Source organism: Hydra vulgaris, chromosome 02 (genome assembly GCF_038396675.1).
Source record: "Hydra vulgaris chromosome 02, alternate assembly HydraT2T_AEP".
Lineage (NCBI taxonomy): Eukaryota > Metazoa > Cnidaria > Hydrozoa > Anthoathecata > Hydridae > Hydra > Hydra vulgaris.
The window spans coordinates 31,728,078-31,751,530 of record NC_088921.1 but is presented as its reverse complement, the minus strand read 5'-3'; the positions used below and the strand labels follow the sequence as shown (position 1 = coordinate 31,751,530).

Here is a 23,453-nt window from a genome sequence, read left to right as displayed (position 1 = left end):
GATCTTACTAGAAATAGATACAATTTCCTTATAACAAATCTATTACTACTTTTGAACTTTTTTCTTATTAATCCCAAAAAAAGTTAGCTTTATTTAGTTATATTTGCAATATGGTTCATTCCATTTCAGATTTCGGTAAAAATAAACCTAAATCTTTTTTCTTTTCACTTATTTCCATTTTATGTTTGTTTAGTTTGAAGCTATAATTCTGGTTATTTTGACATAAACTGCATCACATTGCATTTTTCTTCATTGAAATAGACCATGCTTTAGCCCAATGACCTTTAGCCCATTAACGATTTGTGAAATAACAAAGAGAGCTAGGGCTGAAATACATCACATTCATACATCCCATAGATTTATTATGATTTAATGATTCAACTTTTTTTTTAAGAAATACATCCCATAGATTTATTATGATTTAATGATTCAACTTTTTTTTTAAGAAGACTTTTATAAGAAAACATGGTATGTGGATCAAAAGTTTGTCCTTTTATGCAAAATATAATTTTTTAAGTTATCACCCTCAAGAAACAATTTTTTGAATTAATATTGCAAAAGTTATTGACCATGTTTTGTACATATGCCATATATGGTTATACAAATTTCATTGACCATATACATATCTGATGTATGGTTACACAAAAGTTATTGTTTTATCCATAAAACCAAAACATAAATCACAAAATAAAATCACAAATTTTTATCAATTTTTTACCTATTTTATTTCAAACTAAAATGTTTGAATCTCTTATTAGAATACTGGAGTCTGCAAATGCAATCCTCGAGTGTTAGGTGACAAATGTGATCGTTGTGCTCCAGGCTTCTATGATCTTTCAAAGGGATGTTTACGTAAGTTTAATATTGTTATCTTTTATGTGTTATGCTTTAATTATACAGTATACAGTAATAGTAAAAATTTATGTAATTATATAACTATATTTGGGTAGTAGTATCAGTATTGAAAACAGAATAAGCTCAAAAGAACTTTCTTAAATAATATCGAAATAGAGAATAAAAGCGAAATTATAAAAAAAGGAATTGTATCTAAAATACGAAAAGCAGAATAAAGTTGATATAGCTCAAAAGAAAGTAAGTTCGAAAAAGTACTTTTCGAATTAATATCAAAATTGAGAATAAACTGAAATTGTGAATTTTAATTGATAGACTGCCTGCCCAAACCAAACCCTCAGTCATTGTAGTAGCACTCCTTGTGTGTTCTACTTATTTGTCAGTCAATGTAGCAACACTCCTCGCATGTCCTACCTCTTTGCAAGTTTTTCGATACTATTCCTAAATCCAAATTTTGATATTATTCCATATTGGCATTTTTGACATTATTCTTTCTAAATGAATTTTAATATTTTCTTAAAAATAATTTCCTAAAAAATAAAATTTTGATATTATTCTCAAAAAAATGTTTCAATCAAATAAATTTCGATATTAATCTATTTTTTGAGCAATTATTTTTCGATACTATTCTGCTTTCCTCTATATTTGTATATTAAAACACAAGTTATATAAGTATATAAATCAGTTATTAAATAGTTGACAAAGTCACATTTAGTGATTGTATTCATTACAAAAACTTTGTTAACCAATTTGTTAAGATTGTTTACAATTGTTGTTACTTAAATTCATTCTTGTTATTTTAATTCAGTCCTGATTTAAACTACAACTAATGTTACTATTCAACAAATTATTCTTTAAGCAGAAGTTTCAAGAAAAAATAAATTAATTAGAATATCAAAGTTTATACATTATACTTCATTTTTGATTACATTTATATTAAATTTGTTAAGTACAAGTTGTTATACAAATTTATTTACTATGAAAATTACTAGATTGAAATTGAAATAGTTTGTTTTTTTTAAGATTTTTTTTGTCATCTCTAAATGACATCTTTAAAGTGTTTATATAAATTAAGAATTTATAGGGCACAATCATTGTATATTTGAAATGTTATATGAAAGAAATGTAGCTTTTTTTTCTCTACCTTAAAGCTATTTAATCAAATTTATTGGGGAAAAGTTATGCATTATGTATATAAATTTATTATTCTATATTATAATTTTCTTGTTTGTTTCGAATATTTTCCTTATTTTAATTTATAGTTATGTTAATTTATTTAAAATTTTAATTTTTAGCTTGCGACTGTGATCCTGACTTCACCATGACGAACAAAACTTGCGACGCTTTAACTGGCCAATGTATGTGCATAGTAAGTCCTTTAGGTGGAAGATACAGCGGAAGAAGGTGCAATGAATGCGCTGTAAATGCTATTGGTGCGTAAATAATTTAAACTGTTAAAATAATTTAAACTATACACAGTCTATCACACTATGTATAAACTAAATATACACAGTGCATCACACTATACATAAACTAAATATAGACAAAATAGTTAATGCTAAAATTTAAATTAAATGTTAACAGTAAAATGTTATTATTTTATATACTTATTTTTATAAAGTTTTTTTAACTATTTATTAGGAATATTGGAATATTATTAGCAATATTGAGTTTTATTAGTTGTTTATTTTTGATTTTGTTATTGATTTATTATTTTTTTCCATTTTTTTTCTTTTTTAAGGAGTTGTTAAATGTTACAATGTTCTGGAATATTTTCAATATATTTTTTGAAAAAATTTTTGTGTTTGTCTTTGTGAATTTCTCATTATACATTTTTTTTCAGGAACGCCACCTGATTGTGAGCTTTGTCATTCACCTTGCTATGACAACTGGCAGAATTACATAGATGGTGAAGTTGAAGATATCGATGATCTCAATGATAATGTAACTAACTTACTAGTGCGGTTCGGCAGTATGAAGTATGAAGATATAAGCTCTGCTCTATCTGAAATAAATATTAACTTAACCTATGCAATGAATGTGTTTACTGGAGGTATTTATAATACAAGTGCAAAAGACAAGCAATTTAATCAAGTAAATTGTTCCTTTGTTAAAAAAGTTTTTTTTATTCACTTACAATGTGTATATATATATATATATATATATATATATATATATATATATATATATATATATATATATATATATATATATATATATATATATATATATATATATATATATATATACAGCTGCGAAAAATAAAATAGCACCACCACCAAAAATTGGTTGAAATTAGAATTTTTGACTATTTTTGATAGTTTAAAAATCTTTTAAATACATATTGAAAAGTAAAATGGCTTATAATTTTTATAAAAAACAAAATATACAAGTTTTAATATATCGTATTCATTTATTAAACAAAAGTTCAAAGAAAATCAAATAAAACGCAAAAAAAATAATAGCACCACAGCTTTAATGTGTACTTTTAAAATGAGAAAATATTATAAGATTAATTGTTTTAAACATTTTACAATAAATATTAGTTATTTCTTAACATATTAGTATTTTGTAGTGTGATCTTTATTGGCAATGATGGCTACACAACGTCTTGGCATTGAGTTAACCAAGTCCTGACATCGCTTTAGCGGAATTTCACTCCATGTCTCCTTAACTACGTTCCAAAGTGACTTCTTCATGGTGGGTTTGGCAGCAGCAACCACCTCCTTTACGTCACCCCACAAATTCTCGATTGGGTTAAGATGTGGCGATTGTGCTGGCCACTCCATAATGTTCACTTTACGCTCCTCAAAACAATTCTTCGCCTTCTTGCTAGTGTGCTTTGGGTCATTGTCCTGTTGGAACACCCAGGACAACGGCATTTCATAGTCTGCATACGGCAACATCACTTTATCCAACATAATAACATAAACATATTGATCCATAATAGTAGTAATGTGATGAATGGGCACTACTCCGTAATAAGAAAAGCATGCCCATATCATTATACTACAACCTCCATATTTAATAGTTTGATGGTATATTTTGGATTGTATTCTGTATTCGGTGGTCTTCTGACATACGCTCAAGAGCCTTTCCACCATAAAGCACAATCTTACTTTCGTCTGTCCATAAAACATTCCTCCATTTTTTGAGTGGCCGATTTGAGTGTTTTTTAGCAAACGCAATATGATTTACAAAATATCTGGCACTTAGAAGTGGAACTTTTCTGGGGCTACAGGCTTTTAATTCATTAACTCATAGACAACTCTAAATTGTTTGTACTGTTGCATCGATGTTAAAGTCCTTTTTCAGCTTGGTAGCTGTTTTAAAAGGTTCCTTTTTAGCCTGTCAGACTAAGCGATTGGCCAGCAATATTGAAATAGAACGTTTTTGACCACGTGTTTCAGGCTTTTCTTGAAATTTTATGGCATTTCTTATCATTTTATTGGAGCACTCAGCTAAATGACTAACTTCTCTATAATATTTCCCTGCTGATATCAACTTTTGGATCAGTTCTCGTTTTTCTGCACTACAATGGTTTCCGCGTCCCATTTTTATATGTAAATGTCTCCTAACGCACTTACATAAAACGAATAAAACAGCAACAAAAAAACCAGAGCTTGCTATTTTCACAATTATTTTTACCATTATCAGAGTATTTTACAACAAAAGAGTGTGTGGTGCTATTTTATTTTTCCGTCAGAGTTGGCATTTTTGATTAAAATCAAGCAACACCAAGCAGTTTTTTTCCCAAAATGATTTGTTTTAGAAAATAAACATGTTAGCTAATATTTTAAACAGCAAAGCTATAAAAAAATTTTATTATGCATGGTGTTTTCTTAACAAAAAGGGAAATACGCTTAATGGTGCTTTTTTATTTTTCGCAACTGTATATATATATATATATATATATATATATATATATATATATATATATATATATATATATATACACACACAGATAGAAAATAACCATGCACAAATGCTTTTATGTAACAATGGGAAGTTATGATGGAGCAAAATTTGAAAATTTGCAGGCTTATGTATTTTAAATTCCTTAGCTAAAATAGTTCAATTTGATTGATTAGGCTTGTATCGCGATAATGATTTCATAATAATGCAAAATAAATCAGGACCTTAACTTGACAAAATCAGAAAAAATTTAATATATAAAAATTTTCAAAAAAAGTTGGCTTTCAAATTGAAATGAATATTTAAAAATTGTGAACTTTCTTCATCTCACATTTAACCTCTCGTAAAATTCTTATAGGCTTTACAAAAAAACCTAATGATGAATTATCATATATAAATATAAATTCAAACAACCCCCCTCAAATTTCTATTAATAATAACGTGTGTATAAAGATGCTCTTAAAAAAAAGTGGATTTAAAAATTTCAAGCTAAAATTCAAAACAAAAACTACAAAGAAGAAATAAAATTTGGTTCAACCCACAGTACAGCAAAAATGTTTTAACAAATAGAAGAAAGTTTCAAAGTAAGGTGTGAAAACAGTTTATAAAGTAAATTCATCAAGTCCTAAAGAAAATATTACTGTCTGCTATTGCTTTGGAGTTAATGGTTCTATGTGTAATAAACCCAGATTATTTTGAAAAAAAAGTTCACACAAATAGAAGATCTTGTAAATACTTCTGGACCTCATCTTGAATCTAATAACTTACTTTCTGATCATCAATATGGATTTCGATCTTCTCATTCTACAGCTGATTTGCTAACAGTAATAACCGATAGGTTTTATCGTACATTAGGTAAAGGTGGAGAGGTTAAAGCCATCGCTCTTGACATTTCTAAAGCTTTTGAAAAAGTTTGGCATGCTGGTCTTCTCCATAAGCTTTCTTCTTACAGTTTATCTGGTAATATATTTAAGATTATTGAATCCTTCCTTTCCAATCGTAGTATAAAAGTTGTCCCCGATGGACAGCACTCTTCTTCATTTTCTGTATTCTCAGGGGTTTCCTCAAGTTTCAATCCTTGGCCCTATACTCTTTTTATTTACATTAACGATCTTCCTGATATTCTCACATTTAAGGTGGGATTGTTCGCTGATGACACTACCATTTATTCTTGTCACGATAAGAAGCCAACATTCTCTAATTGATGAAGTGAGATCCTTTTCAAGCATTTGAGCTTGAAAAGGATCTTACTTCTGCTACAGCATGAGGCTCACAGTGGCTGGTGAACCTTCATTCAGATAAAACTCAATTTTTTTTAGCCAATCATTATTGCAATAATTTAGATCTTTCTATATTTATGATCGGTAATGTACTTGATGAGTCTACCCTTCATCTAAAATTAACTCTTACTTCCGATCTTTCTTGGAAACTGTATATCAAATCTGTTGCAAAATTAACATCTGCTAAGGTTGTATCGAGCTTTCGTCTTTATCGAGCTTAACACTTTCTTACTTCGGATTCTATTCTCCATCTCTAAATCTCAAATCCGGCCTTGTATGGAATACTGTTACCATATCTGGGGCGGATCTTCTAATGATGCCCTTTCTCTTTTAGACAAGTGCAAAAATGCATTGTAAACATAGTTGGATCTGTTCTTGCAGCCAACCTCCAACCATTATTACATCATTGTAATGTTGTTTCTCTTTCTCTTTTCTGCAATTACTATAATGCACACTGCTTTAAAGAGCTAGCTTTTCTTGTGCCATCTACTAAAAAATTCATTCTCGTGTTACTCGCCATTCAATTAAGTCTCGTCCTTTTTCTGTGACTGTTCCTAAATGCTCCAAAAACTTTTTTGTCCAGTTTTTTTCCTCAAACATTAGTTCTTTGGAATTTGCTTCCTTAATCTTGCTTTCCTGATTTATATAATTTGCAATCTTTTAAATCATCTATCAATTGTTATCTTGCTCTACAATCTTCATCTTTTCTCTTCCAGTAACTTCCAACTCTAATAGTGATTGCTCGCAGCCTTGTTGGAAGCAAAGAAAAAAATGTATATATATTTTTCAAATGTGCGGTACAATTTTTGGAACAGCCAAATTAGGATGGAAAAAAGAAGTTAGTTATTGGAAAAGAAAAAATGGCTGCAAGGAAGTTGATAAGATTGATTTCATTAAAATTTTAAAACGGATGAATGATAGAATTATTACAAAATCAAAAATAGTTAATGGTTTCCATGGTGCAGGCATTTTTCCACTAAATATTGAGAATATTCATCTTGAGCGGTGTATTGGAGAAGATAATGATTCTGAATCAGCTTCCGATTCAGATGCACAAGTAACTTAAGGTTTTGAAATTCGTACTTTTTCTAATGCAGCTTCATCTAGTAAAAATATTATCAGTAATGAACTAACTGCTCCAAGTAAATCATACAAGTTGTCAGTATAAATAAAATGATTTTTTTTTTTTTGATTAAATATTTTTACATTTATTTTTTCTTGTAAATTTTTCTTGTACACCAATTAATAAGGCAGCAGCATTTATTCATTACATTTCAAAAATACAGGAAAATATGGAGCCATTGTATAATCTTTTGAGCTACACCCTTGGTTACTATGTTTTGAATACTTTAGTTATGAAGCAGCAGCTTGATATACTTTCATCAGCATTTCATAATGAAACAGCAGTTCCAGGTATGCTCAAACTTCCAGAACCAATAAAATGCAAAACAAATATATAATAGCAAATACAAGAAAATTAATTATGGAATTTTTAGGATTGATGAAGTTCTGGAAATTTATAAAAAATAGGGGGTAGAAAAGAAAAAAAAGGAAAAGTAAAAAGAAAAAAGAAAAATTATTAATAAATAAATAAAGTAAAACTAAAAATAATGCAAAAGAAGATAAAAAAAATAAAGATGGAAAAAAAAAGTCATCTGAACCTGTTGCTAAAAAGAAGTGTGAATGACTAGATAAAAATATTTAATATCTTGGTTTTTAGTTGTTTTAAGAAATGAAATTCAAATTTCTTTTATTCTTAAAAGCTCAAATACATTTAATCTTAATGTTTTTTTATAAATTTATTGCATTTTTTTCAAAGAAAAATTTATAAGTCATTTTTTTAAATACCGCAAAAAATAAAATTTTCTACTGCAAAAAACAAATTTCATACTGCAAAAGTATATTGGTTAAGTAACATTAAATTTTTTAGTAAAAACAGTAGGGCACAATGAAAATGGGTTAGTAATACATTTAATACTTTCTTTACTGCACATTTTGCTGCATATTTCATTTGAAGAGAGTATATGAGTAATAAGTTATAAGTCTCAAAATGCGGAATACAGGGAAAAACAAGTCTTTTATGCTGCTTGTGGTTGGCACAACATTTTTTTTATTTGCTTTTGGTTAAGCCGATATATTGTTTTTCAAGGTTATTTTGTGAGGAAAAAATGCATTTGTAGAAAATATTTTTTGATAAGCATTTTTTGACAATCAATTTTTTTGTTTGCAATTACAATTTTTAGTATTTTTTTTTTAAGAAATTCATTTTTTTAAATCAATGCCAAATTGTGACCTTTTATAATTCTTTCTATATTTTTTGTACAGCTATAGCTTACTTTTATAGTATTTCTATAAAAACTTTTGTGCAATATATAAAGTTATGTAGACAACAAATGTTTAGTTTTTAGAATGGCTTTGTACACATTTTTTTACACAGAACATTTAAAGTACTCTATAGCTTTTTTTTTTATAGAAAAGTTTATACCTCTTTTTGAACATATAAAATATGCAAAAGGGACTATGCTGTCATGAACTATAAAATATGGAAAAAAGACTAAGTTGTCATAATATATTTGGCAACTAAAATAAAAAAATATTATTTTAAATCAAACTGGTCTGTCCTAAAAACTGGGCCTGCCTATAATAATATTTCCAAAAAATGTATGCTATGTTTGCAAGAAAAATTTGAAATTATTACCAATATGGATCAAGAAAGTTTACAAAAAATCTGAATTAATTTCTAAATGCAGGCACGAAAATAGATACCTTTTAAAAAATTATAAAAACAAATGACCAAACTAAAATTATCCTAATTTAAAAGAATTCTTTTTCAAAACTAATTTTTTACTAATGTAGTAATGTAACTTCTTGGTTGTGAAATAACTATAGCTATTACATAATTATAACAATCCTTCCCATGAAGTATTTAATATAATTTTGAATTTGTTGATATTTAAACGTTCTTCCTGATGAACCTACAGAAGGAGAAATAGCCTTAATAATAATAATAATAATATATATAATAATAATAATAACAATATATATATATATATATATATATATATATATATATATATATATATATATATATATATATATGTATGTGTATATATATATATATATATATATATATATATATATATATATATATATATATATATATATTTATACATATATATATATATATATATATATATATATATATATATATATATATATATATATATATTATTATTATTATGTTGTTATTATTATTATTAATAGAAACTTATCCAAAGCATGACTTTTGATCATGTTTTGAAGTGACCTCGTCCCTTGCTTGGATGATACTCTTAATCCTTTTGAGAAAAATGGATGAATGATAGAATCATTCATCCGTTTTTTTTAAACGGATGAATGATTCTATCATTCATCTGTTTTAAAATTTTTATGAAATCAACCTTATCAACTTCCTTGCAGCCATTTTTTCTTTTCCAATAACTAACTTCTTTTTTCCATCCTAATTTGGCTGTTCCAAAAATTGATGTATCGCACATTTGAAGAATATATATCATACTTTCTGTCATTTCACCTGCCATTCCTTCCTTCCAATGAAGGAATGCCAGGTGAAATACAGAGAGCATGCCTCAAAAGTGAATACATACTAAATGTGATTTATTAGCAGAAAAATAGATAATTCAGGCAGTGAATAAGAATGATAACACAAGAGAATAAGGATATAATGGTATTAAGATTAGCTATTAGAAGGTCAGTTTACAGACAGGACTGTAGTGAAGTGAAGTCACCTATCCAGAAAATTTAATTAGTAGTTGAGTTGATAAGTAAGTGTATGCCATGGCCAAGCCTGTGGTTATTGGAGTCTTTGCAAATCAAAGTATAAAATCCATTAATTCTAAAATACAAAGATGAAACAGCTGAAATTTTAAATTAAAAAATAGTATAGGTTTTAGAAAGAATTTCCATTAATTCTTTTTAAATCCTATATTATTTGGTAAAACAATGAAATTGCTTTACCAAATAGTATAAGTTTTAGAAAGAATTGATGCCTACAAAATAAGAAACAGTGTATTTATAAATGATATGCAGTTTTTTTTTAGACCAGGAAAGGAAACAAAAGATGCAAATAAAAAATAATAAAATTTGTTGTAAGGTAAGTTAAAGAAAAATTTTTGGAAAAGATAAAAGATTCATGAATGCATTTGTTGACCTTGAAAAAACTTTTAACAAAATACTAAGAGAAGTACTGTGATACTTTGAAGTTTTTTGAGAAGGGTTTAGGATAAGCATAAATAAAACTAATTTTATGCATGGTAAAGTCAAGAATGAGCAAGTAGAAAGTGCTGGAAAGTGACTATGTATAATGTGTAAGAAAGTAGTATGAACAAACTCTATTTTTTTTATTTTTGTAAACAATCGGTTCACAAGAGATACCGTAGTGTAATAATAGAAGGTGCTCTGTTAGATTATATAAAATGTATTCTTGTTAAATTCAGAAGTCAGAAGATATATCAAGAAGATAGAAGTAGAAAAAATAATGATGATGATGTGTCTGTATAAATTATATGTATATTATACATATATATGTATATATATGTATAATATACATATAATTTATATTATATGTATAATATAAATTATCAAATCTCTAAAAAGGTCTAAAAATCAAAAATTTCATATAAAAGCTTAGATTTAGAGGTGTTTTCCGCATCATTTTTTTTGAATTCATTTTTAAAACCCTAAAAAATAGCAATAAAATTATCACTATTCAAAAAATTATTTATGTATTATTTGAAAAGTATTTTATTATTGCAAAAATGATCCTCAGACATTAAACAAAAATATAAATTAATAAAAAATATTGTTTATATAAGTATGTTTATATTGTATACATTTATATATGTATGTAATGTATAAGTATGTATTTAAAAAAAAAAAAAATTAATAACAATATAAATTGCTGTATACTTTTTGTTTTGTTTGTTTTAATTTGAACTCAAAAATTTGTAAGTTTAAAAAAATTTTTTTCAGATTGAAATGAACATCATAAACTTTGAATCACTTCTCAATTTAACGAAGCAACAGTTATACAAATCAAAGTATTACTTCGAAAATACAGTAAAAAATTTTAATGGTGCTGTCTTTCTTAATGCACCAATACCTCAAATTATTCCGATTACAAATATCACAGTACGTCTAAGGCGACAAATAGCTAATAATCAAAAAGTTATAGATGCTGCCCTTATTACTCAATTGGCTCATAGCTTTATTACAATCACATACCAGCAGAACATATCTGGTCAAGCTGTGTATAGCTTAATACAAAATCAGTATAGAGATGTAAGTTTTTTGGTATCTGTTTCAGAGAATATTTTAAACCAATTTATTATAATGGAAACTTTTTTTTTTTTTAATTATTTATAAGTATTAGTTATTAAATTTTTGTAATTTCTGATTTTGATTTTAGTTATTTAATTGAAAAAAAAATTTTAAATTCTATTTTTAACTTAACTTTTTAGTAATATTTCTTTCACCTAGTCATAAAATGTCTAAACCAATTTTGGGACCACTCAATACTAATATTGTATTTACAGATATTTTGAGTCTCAAAAATACAAAAAAATAGAAAATATTATTGCATAATAAAGCACATATTTGTGTTAAAACACTTTTTAATTATGATACTGATTGCACAATGTTTAAAGACAATAAAAATTACTGAATAAATTATTTTTGTTTGATAATTATGTTTAATAATTTGAAAACTAAATGCAATGTTATATTTTTTACAAACCAGAAAATCTTATTACTAATTCATGGAAGTAGTGACCTGTGTGTAAATCTAATACAACCAAAGGAGGTTTTTCTTTATTTCTTGACTTATATGTGAGTGCAGTATGTTAAAATAAAGTATGTACGTGGGCACAACAAGATAAATATACAATAAAGTTCTATGAGATAAAGATTTATATCTAGGATTCAAGATTTATATTTATACTTTTTATTTATATTTATACTAGAAAAGTTTGATTTTTTAGTTGTTTTTTTTTTTAATAACTAAATGTTGTAGTGGAAAAAACTTTAAATTTTCAACTTTAGATTGTTTCTGCAAATGAAAGCATTGCAGATGCTGCTGTTAGATTATCGTCTGCAATGGCTGATCTTTCTCAATCAAATATGGCACGGTCTCAAGCAACTGACTATTTGGATACTGCTTATAAAGCTAGATTTACAACAAACTCTCGGGAGTTGATGAAAATTCATGACATTATATCAAGTACACTTCTTTTGCAGAATCGAACTGTTGATGTTTATTTAAGTTCAATAAACACACTGCAAACAGCTAAGAATTTTATAACTAGAGCTGATTCAGAAAGCATAAGGATGAATTTAATGGCTGATGCAGCCTCACAGTCTGTAAGTAAATTAAAAATGGATGCTGTTACACTAAAAGCTAATGTTGAAGGGCAATTTTCTGTAGCTAACAATTTAAAGGTAAAAATTATGTTCAAGTTACTTAGATTTTTAATTCTTGATCAAAAACATTTTAAAAAATAAATGAAATTAAAAAAATTTAAACTTAAAATTAAAAAAAAATTAGAAAAATTTTTTGCTTTAAAAATTAATAAGAAATAATAATTTTTTTTTTGTTTAAAAAAAATGTTTTGTTTTAAAATGAGCAAAAAGAAAGTCTCATTAATTCTTGTCTAATTGGAATTTGCAGAAGCTTCAAGACAATCATATAACTTAAAAGCTTTCAGTAAAGTTGCATATACTTTTTTTATGGAATGGGTATCTGCAGGTTAAATAGTTGAGAAAAATGTACTAAAAAGATTTTAGCTGCTTTTGTGCTATATGTCACCTAGATTAGGATACTAAAAATATCTGTAGGTTGAATTTTTCTAAATTTATGAAGAAAATTTAGAAGTTTCTACTAAAAAAATCCATTTTGTTCAAAATGCATGCCAAATAGTTGGTTTTAGTATTTATCACCTTTGCACTAAAAAAAACATTTGATTCATCACATTCAAATCTCTGTGAACTTTGAACCTATGTGATTTATATACTTTTTGGATGCAATGGTGGAATAGTATGACTGTTTCTTGTATACTAAAATATTTTTTTGCCAGGTAGTACAAACCAAACAATGTGCAACAAAAGGAAATGTTCTTCTTTTCAAAGTACAGAGTCACCTTTAGGGTAGATATAAGTAAAACATTAAAATTTGAAGAGAAACCAGGTTTGAAGAGATTCCAGATTGTGTAATGTTAATGATAAAAGAAACAAAAGTTGGGTTTTGGTTGATTCACAGAAGAAAACCAACATCTTAGTTTTCTCCTGTATCCAGGACAAAAGTGTTAATGTTAGCATCAGGTCCTACTACTTAGATAGCTTGACAATTTAAAAAATGATATTTCTCTCTTGAATTCTTCTGCAGCTTGTGATGTCATGTAATAAAACATTCCTGTCACAATCTTACACAAGTGTTCTCCAGAACTCTCTTCAATACTAATGAAGTGTTTAACTCAATCTTGTTTCAATTCCTACTGTAAAATGATATCTGAAGATGAAGTTGTTATCTGCTGAAATCTGTAAAAGTCTGTTGTTCCAATTTTTTTCCCTGGAGATTGCTCTAACTCTTCTTACATATTATCTCAATAATCAATTTTCTCACTATTTTAGTAAAGTCTTTGAATCTTCAAATAACAAATTTTAAATATCTTATTTCACAATTTACTTTTTGACAATCAATATGAATGCAACAAAGGTTTTTAACAAAGTTTGGAATAATGGTTTTCTCCATAAGCCTTCTATATACGGTATACTTAGCAAAGTTATTAAATCTATTAAATCTTTTTTTTTAATGCATTATTGTTATTTTTGGTGGAAAACGCACTTTTAGTAACTTCTGAGGTGCTACAAACTTCCATCTTTAGTCCTGTGTTGTTCCTCTTTTGTATAAATGATCCTGGTAATCTTATTTTTAAAGTAGCTGAAAACACAACCATATACTCCACATTGACCATAGACACAATAATGTACTCCACACTAACTAAAGACACAACTATATACTCCAAACTAACTGAAGACACAATTATATACTCCAGTCTTACCTGAAGACACAACTACATACTCCATATATTCTCCAGTTTGACAAGTTTGTTCTGTAATCTTTAAACTTGCAATGGTTGGCGAATTTTAACTCCTAGAAACTTCTAGATTTTACTGCTCATAATTTTCATAGTGTTAATGATAATCCAATGATGAATGTCGACACTCTTACTTTTCATGGAAACTATGGATTCCACGCTCTCTATAAATCATTTATCTCTTATGTATGGAATACTTTTGTAATACTGGGTCTGGTTCTTCTAATGACTTCTGTTTTTAGACAATGTCCAACCGATTGTAAATTAGTTAAAACTGCTTTAACTGTTAATCTGGAGCCTTTGTCTTGCTGTCATTAGAATTTTTTTCTCATTTCTACCAGTATACAAAGTAATAAATGAAGCCTTAAAAAAATATCTTTTTATTTTGATAAATGATAGGAGGTTTTTAATTTTACTTTTACTTGACTTAGTAACACTTATATAAATTTAATTTTTGTTTTGTTTTAATATAATGATTGGTTTTATCACTTGATAGATGCAGCATTTATTACAAGTGTAAACAATTGAAGTATATGTAAAGCATAATATTATAATATGCTAGCCTTTATAAAGTAGAAATAATGAAAATATAACTCTTGCAATTTCTGAACTTCTTTTTACATAATTTTTATGAGGAAAGTTCTTTCACCAAGTTTAAGATCAATTTCCAATATCCAATAAATGCACAAAATGTTACAGGTCAATTTATACAAAATTTTGATAAAAGAATTATTAAAATCAGTATTTTAATTTCCAATTCGTTTATGTTATGCAAAGTTAATTTATGTTATATGACTTAATTTATGCTTAACTTTATACCATCTGTTAACACAATAATGGTGTAACTACATGCTATCTGTTAACAAAATAATGGTTTAACTTCATGACATCTGGTAGCAAATTAATGGTATAACTTCATGACATCTGTTAACACAATCGTGTAACTTCATGCCATTTTTTAGCATAATAATGGTTTAACTTCATGACATTTGTTAGCATTATTAAAAAAATAATTGAATAAATTGACATTTTATACAAACAGAGCTTTGTATAAAGCGTCAAGTTTAATAAAGTGACTAGAGCATGTTTTTTAAGGTGAAGTATTTTTGTTGGGTGGAGAAAACCATTGTAATTATAGTTTTAATAAAGTTATTGTGATTATTTATTAATAATTTGAAAATATAAATTAATAAATTTAATTTCAACCATCATTTTTTTCTTCTTATTCATATAATAATTATTTAACATAGTGTTAATATTATCATAGTTAATATTATCATAGTAATATTATCTGCCTAGACTCTTCTACAGCTTGTGGCCCAGACAACATACCTGTTATTGTCTTGCAGAAGTGTTCTCCGGAGCTGTCGTCTATACTCTCAAAACTATTCAACAAGTGCTTATCAGAGTCTTGTTTTCCAGCCTGCTGGAAAGCCGCATCTGTTATCCCTATCTTCAAAAATTCTGGGGAGCGATCTGATTCGTTTAACTACTGTCCCATAAGTCTTCTTCCTATCATAAGCAAGGTTTTTGAATCTTTAATTAACAAACACTTAATTTCTCATCTTGAATCTAATAACTTACTTTCTGACCATCAATATGGATTTCGATCTTCTCGTTCTACAGCTGATTTGCTAACAGTAATAACTGACAGGTTTTATCGTGCATTAGATGAAGGTGGAGAGGTTAAGGCCATCGCTCTTGACATTTCAAAAGCGTTTGATAAAGTTTGGCATGCTGGTCTTCTCCATAAGCTTTCTTCTTATGGTGTATCCGGCAACATCTTTAAGAACATTGAATCCTTCCTTTCCAATCGTAGCATAAAAGTTGTCCTCGATGGACAACACTCTTCTTCTTATTCTGTAACTTCAGGGGTTCCTCAAGGTTCTATCCTTGGCCCTATACTCTTTTTAATTTACATTAACGATCTTCCAGATATTCTCACATCTAAGGTGGCATTGTTTGCTGATGATACTACCATTTATTCTTGTCGTGATAAGAAACCAACACCCTCTGATTGCCTGGAGGGGGCATTTGAGCTTGAAAAGGATCTCACTTCTGCTACAGCATGGGGCTCACAGTGGCTGGTGAACTTTAATTCAGATAAAACTCAATTTTTTTCAGCCAATCGTTATCGCAATAATTTAGATCTTCCTATATTTATGAACGGTGATGTACTTGATGAGTCACCTACTCTTCATCTTCTAGGATTAACTCTTACTTCCAATCTTTCTTGGAAACCATATATCAAATCAGTTGCAAAATTAGCATCTGCTAAGGTTGCATCTCTTTATCGAGCTCGCCACTTTCTTACTCTGGATTCAATTCTCTATCTCTATAAATCTCAAATCCGGCCTTGTATGGAATACTGTTGCCATATCTGGGGCGGATCTTCTAATGATGTCCTTTCTCTTTTAGACAAGGTGCAAAAACGCATTGTAAACATAGTTGGACCTGCTCTTGCAGCCAACCTCCAACCATTATCACATCGTCGTAATGTTGCTTCTCTTTCTCTTTTCTACAAATACTATAATGGGCACTGCTCTAAAGAGCTAGCGTCTCTTGTGCCATCTACTAAAATTCATTCTCGTGTTACTCGTCATTCAATTAAGTGTCATCCTTTTTCTGTGACTGTTCCTAAGTGCTCCAAAAACGCTTATTCGTCTAGTTTTTTTCCTCGAACATCAGTTCTTTGGAATTCGCTTCCTTCATCTTGCTTTCCTGATTCATATAATTTGCAATCTTTTAAATCGTCCGTCAATCGTTATCTTGCTCTACAACCTTCATCTTTTCTCTTACAGTAACTTCCAACTTTAATTAGTGGCTGCTTGCAGCCTTGTTGGAAGCGAAGATGTTTAAAAAAAAAAAAAAAAAAAAAAGTTAAGAATAATTTAGAAATGTATAGATTAAATATACTAATTTAATGTACTACATTAAATAACATACAGAATAAGAAATAATTTTGCTTTTGCATTTGAAGGAAAGTGTTGAGGATGTCTTGTATGACGCTCTTCAAGAAACAGCATCATTAGCTAGAGGTGTTACCCAACTTGCAATTTCAAGAAACAAAACCATAGAAGCAAGAAAATTATCTTTAGATATTCAAAATTATTCACTTCCATATTCATTAGCGGACATTCAAAGTCTTTCTAATGAAATTATAAGTACTGTTGTGAATGAAGGTGTAATTAATGAAACGTATAATGATGCTCAAATTGGACTGCTAAAAGCTCAACAAGTCCAAACTAGATCCCAAGAAGCTGTGTAAGTAATTTGATTTATGCTTATTTATAAATGAGAACTAGGTTGTTTAAGGCTGAGTGAACTAGTTATGTTTTGATTGTTTGTGAATGATTAAGTTTAATTGTATTTTTTTTTAAAGAGATGTTTCTCAAAAGACACTTCAGGACATTAAAAATTTGGAAAATTCTTTAACTCAGTCTGCAGCTGTACGATCATCTACACAAGAATCTCAGAATCGAAATGAGCAGATCAGGTTTACTACAATGAACATCACATCCAGTGTAATTAATTATTCTTTTCTAAAACACATACATTAAAATTTTTTTATTCACATATTGGGCTGTAGTCATGGTATCATAGTATCTTAGTATCAAAGTATATTAGTATCTTAGTATCATAGTGTCTTATTTTCATAATATCATAGTGTCATAATTCCATAGTATTAAAGAAAAATTGATCAGAATAAATATAAAAATAACACTGGTTTTGATTAGATATAGTTTATATTCAAATTAAATTAAATTTGATTAAAAAAAAAAAAATTTATAATTGTTTTCGATATATATTTTTTAATTTTACAATTAAATTTTTATTAAGTAAACCATAAAAGATTTACAAAACAATTTCAGCAAAATATGATAATTGGAAAAGTAAATTCACAACTAAGGCCACGTGGTTCATTTTTTTAATTTGGTTTTTTTAAATTCACAACTAAGGCCACGCGGTTCATTTTTTTAATTTGGTTTTTTTTTAATTCGATTTTAAACTTGAAACTAATGATGCAGTTTTATTTGGTTTAGTTTGAAATTTTTTTTCATTGGTTCAGTTCGGTTTCGGTTAAAAACAAAATAAATTGTTTAGGGGATTATTTATTTTATAAATTTAGAATGATTGATTTACTAAACCACCAAAGAAAACTTTACATTCTTTTGATCTTTTTTGCATTTTTAATTAAACCTCTAAAATTTTAGTAAATCTTTTCAACATATATAACCCCAGCGTAATTTTTCTGGCAGTGGCGACATTACCGGCAGTATTAAAAACCTCTCTGAAGTTGCAGAAGTTGCTGATATACATAAGTACTTTTGAACATAGTTAGAATTAGATACTGCAATTTTATTATTTTTCACCACTTAAAAATGTCTTTCTTTTTTTCTTCTTTTTTTGTTGTTTTTTGACAGAAATGAATTTCTGAGCACAATTTAGTTTTTAGTCATTTAAAGCACGGTTTAGTATTAGCTGAATTGTGTAGAAATGCAATGCTATCATTTTAGAGTTGTGATAAGTTCGCTAAGTGAGGCTGATATACAGCCGATTTGACACTAAAAAATTTGCTAAGTGAGGCTGATATACAGCTGATTTGACACTAAAAAATTTGCTAAGTGAGGCTGATGTACAGCTGATTTGACACTAAAAAAGAAAGCTGAAAATAAAACTATCATCTTAGAAAAGTTAAAGTTAAGGAATGGTTAGGTGCAAATTAGCTGAGATAACAAAAAAGAAAAAAGTGCATGTAAGTTATGTAGAATATTAAATAATAGTCAACTTGCAGCAAACGAGTCTGAAATGATAAAAAACGAGATATAGTTAAATAGTTCTCACATTCCTGTAATAGTTCATGTTTCTAGGCATTTCGCATGTCGTCAGCATTAGTGTTTGATAAGTAACTTATCATTTAATTGTAATAAGTTAAAATTATTTGTGTGACTTTTTTAAATGCTGTGTAATTTAATGTTTTTATGAAAATAATTTGATAATTTAATGATTTTAAGAAAATAATTTAACAGTTTAATATTTTAAGGACAATAATTGAATGTTTTAAGAAAATAAATTTATAATGTTTATTATTAGTTTATTTTTGTTACACTTTTTGAATATTCAATATAAATAAAGCTAAAACAAATAGAAAAAAACTAATAAGAAATAAATATTTCATTGCAAATAAATTTCTCCTTTATATTAAATCACTCTTAGTATGTATGTATATATATATATATATATATATATATATATATATATATATATATATATATATATATATATATATATATATATATTATACTAATGTAAATAAACTTCTTCTTTGTATAAAATTACTCTTTGTAAAATACATCCATTTATTTCACATTGCATTCATTTTACAAGCACATGTTTAATGTCTAGTCAATTGCTTTTCATGTGTATACTACATAAATAGTAAACAATCTCTGTTCCAGGCTCTTTGTTTACTGGTCTTTATATTCTAACTATTTTTTAACTACAGTTCTCATTATTTTCTGTTCCATAAATATGTTTAGATTGAGTCACAGTTTAGTGCAATTAGCGGAAAAGGTGCACAGGCATTAAGTATGTTGAATTCAATAATAAGCGATGCTGAAAATAATAAAATGTGCTATGTTAATTCAAAGTCAATAATAGATAATGCAACTGCAACTGCTGCAAGTGCCCGTATAATTGCCAATGATGCATCTGCTGTGAGTACAGTTTTTTTTTACTGATAAACTAATGTGATTTTTTAACTTAATAATATTTTAAATAACAGTTTAAAGTTTTTAATGTTTTAATTTACCGGATTAACATTAGTTGCATACTTCAAATGAAAAATCTCTACCAAGTTACGCTACACAGATTAATAACTTATACACAACGACTTCTGCAACGCATACAGAAGCAAAAAAAGCAAAAGATAACGCCAATCTCCTTTTAAATGATGTGACAGAAGCAGAACGTATGTTTTATATTTCTTTATATTTATATAAAAGGTAGATAAAGGTATTATCAAATTATGATAAATAATTATGCTGAATCCAAAATTTTTGCAAATAAACAGTTTTTAGGGATAACTACTCATGATTAAACATCCAAAATTTTTTCTTAAAAACACTGAGGTTTTGAAAAAGTAAAAAAAGTGCTCATATTACCCAGACCACTGGATAATATGAGTACTTTAAATTACCGCAAAAAATTAACATTATTTAACTAAAAAAACACAAATCTGACAATTAGAACTAATTTGTGAAATATAATGATTTGTTATTAACAAAATTTATCCTTAAAACCAGACAAAAATGAAACCGATTTCTAGCTAATATATTTTTCTTTATGAAAAAATAAATATCTAAATTTAAACATTAAAATTTCGCGCTATTGATTCTTTTATGTGTAATGGTAATTAGGGTTAGGACTATTGTAATTGTAATGAAAACAATAACAGTAACAATAATTATTATTATTGTATTAACTTAATTTAGAAACAATAATAATACTTGTGATTTACAACTACTGTAATTCTGTAATACAATAACAATAAATATTGTATTGCAATTCATCTTTATAAAACAATAACAATATCTGAAAAAAATATGTATTGTAATGACCCACTACAATAACAATAAATATTTATATTTTTTTTTAGATTATTCACCTCCCCAATATTGTATTGTAATTCGTCTTTGTAACACAATAACAATATATTGTTATTGTAATAAAAAAAAATAATAGTAAGTCCGTCAGAAATGAATATAAATACGTTAAAATACGTTAGCTTTTCTACTTTAATGTAAAGTAATACACTACAATAGTTATTGTAATTGTTTTCATCAAAACAATACAATAGTTATTGTAATTTTATTTCATTAAAACAATACAATACAATACTTCTCGAATTTTATTGTATTGTTAGAAAAAAAACAATACAATACTTATTGTAATTGTTTTTCATCGCAGCAATACAATACCAAAATAAAATTTTTTTATTGTTTCAGTAGTATTACAATACAATATTATTGCATTGTAATGTGTAATTGTATTTAATTTTTACAATTACAATTACAATAGTCCTAACCCTAATGGTAATATTTTAACAACACAAAAAATTGAATAGCGTTTTAATTAGATGAGAGCTGCTAATTACTGCCTATAAACCTGAGAACAAATTTATGCTAATATATGCAAAATTCATGAACATTTACAGGGTCCCCAATATTTTGAAATATTAAGTTTTTCAAAAGTAGGTCACCTGATACTTTAAAGAAGCGAAGTTGTATAAAAAAAATAACAATCGAAAATAACAATCGTTTTTTAAAAAACATATTGAAAAAAGATATTATCAAAGTTTTGTAAAAATGCACGTAATGTAACAATGTAACAATGTAAAATTCCATATTTTTCAAGCAGTAAATTTAACAATAATTTTTTTCTTAATATTTATATAATTTCGCTTCATTTGTATGTATGTATGTATATATATGTATGTATAAATACATACGTTTGTATGTATGTATGTATGTATGTATGTATGTATGTATGTATGCATGCATGCATAAATATATATATATATATATATATATATATATATATATATATATATATATATATATATATATATATATATATATAGTATATATATATATAAACATAAGTCTTATTATAAAAGATGTACATTTTTGTTATTTTTTTTTAGGTCTTAAAAATCAACTTTTGTCTCAGGAAAGCGAACTTGATCTCCTTGTAGCCGAAACGGAAGCCATGGAAGCTACATTAAATAATCTTATTTTAAAATATGAAAATGAAAGGATCAGATTAAGCTCTTGCAACCAACCGTAAATTTAGTCTTTAGGCGGATTATTCAGTCTCATAAAATGTACATAATAAATATAGATGTGACATGTAGTTATAAATATATAGGACCATATGAATAGCGGTTGTGCTAATGATCTAAAATACAAGTCAGGGCTGGAAATTCCACGCCAAACGCCTAAATAGACTTTTCGGGAAACGACCTTGTTAATTGGGGTAATAGCTACATAATTTAGAAAAAATGCTTTTCGAAAGAATTGTAGTCCGTAATGGTAGCTCGTTGGTCTTTGATAATGATTGTATTTATACACAGAAACTTTTTTATCTCAAAATTGTTCTTTTACTGTATTTTTGTTATTATATTATTCATTTATAGAAATTGTTTATTAACTTATTTGAATTTTCGAGTTATTATTTATTTGAATTTTTGTAAATTGTTTTTTTTAGATTTTTATAAATATTAAGATTGTATCTATAAAACAAATATTTAAAAATAAAATTTATTTAATTAGTCCTTAATAGAGAAGTATTTTCTTAGATTTTATTCTCTAAATGCGGCTGATAAGTGCAATTCACTCCCATTCCGATTGATAGCACAACTTGCTGCATGCATTTTTTGATTAATTAACAGTCTAATTGTAAACCTGTAAATTACTTTAATATTACTGGTATCATTTTATAAAAAACCCTAACAAATTAATATATTAATCAGGTAACGATAATACAACGGGTTTATCTAATGATAGTTAGGCCACTGTATATAACTAAGTTTTTAACTAGTTATAAATTTACCATTTAGATTAGTTACCAGTAAAAATAGTGAAATTTCAAAATTATAAATAAAAATGTATGAAGTAATGTAAAAGCAACTAGGTAGCTGGAGGGGAAAGGATGCTTTTAATATTAAAAATGGTTCTAAGTGATACAGTCTTTGTAGTATAATTATTCAAGCGGCAAGTCAAGTCTTTAGCAGAAAAAATTTAGAAATGTAGTTTGTAAGCTTTGACAGCTCTAATCGAACTGGGTTACTCTCTGAGAAGTTAACTTAATAAGTTTGTATACGATTTCACAGGAAAGCAGAAGGAGGAAGGGGGGATGGGGAAGGTCACACTCCCTCAAAAAAAGCGATTTGTAACTTATGGTCAGTTTCTATCGGAATATAGTCGGTTAGTCAGCATTCGACACATTTCAGTCGGTTTATTCTTAGTTTTGAGGACCTTTCGATTTTTTAGAAAGCAGTCGGCATTTACAAAGGATTTACCTTCATCATCTTTCATTTATTTCAAGACTGTTTCATTTATTTCTATTCTATTTCTTATTGTTTCATTTATTTCTAGATTAGTTCGAATTTTCAAGAAGTCATTTCAACAAAAATCACAATTTTGGTAAAGTAACTGTTTTTTGAATACCTTAATAGTAGGTATAAGTATCAAAATTT

At 27.2% G+C, this 23,453-nt stretch overlaps 1 protein-coding gene across 1 annotated transcript in view; it reads left to right on the top strand.

Annotated features, from left to right (window-relative positions):
• Positions 1-22,534, top strand: part of LOC101240038 (laminin subunit gamma-1) — an 80,447-nt gene extending 57,913 nt beyond the window's left edge. The window contains exons 18-27 of the mRNA XM_065790614.1: positions 759-852; positions 2,148-2,285; positions 2,696-2,946; positions 11,076-11,384; positions 12,144-12,539; positions 17,175-17,458; positions 17,577-17,718; positions 19,735-19,911; positions 20,021-20,165; positions 21,900-22,534. Coding sequence (XP_065646686.1) covers positions 759-852; positions 2,148-2,285; positions 2,696-2,946; positions 11,076-11,384; positions 12,144-12,539; positions 17,175-17,458; positions 17,577-17,718; positions 19,735-19,911; positions 20,021-20,165; positions 21,900-22,042 — 2,079 coding nt within the window. The 3' untranslated portion in view covers positions 22,043-22,534. The remainder of the gene's footprint in view (positions 1-758; positions 853-2,147; positions 2,286-2,695; positions 2,947-11,075; positions 11,385-12,143; positions 12,540-17,174; positions 17,459-17,576; positions 17,719-19,734; positions 19,912-20,020; positions 20,166-21,899) is intronic.
• The last annotated feature ends 919 nt before the right edge of the window (positions 22,535-23,453 follow it).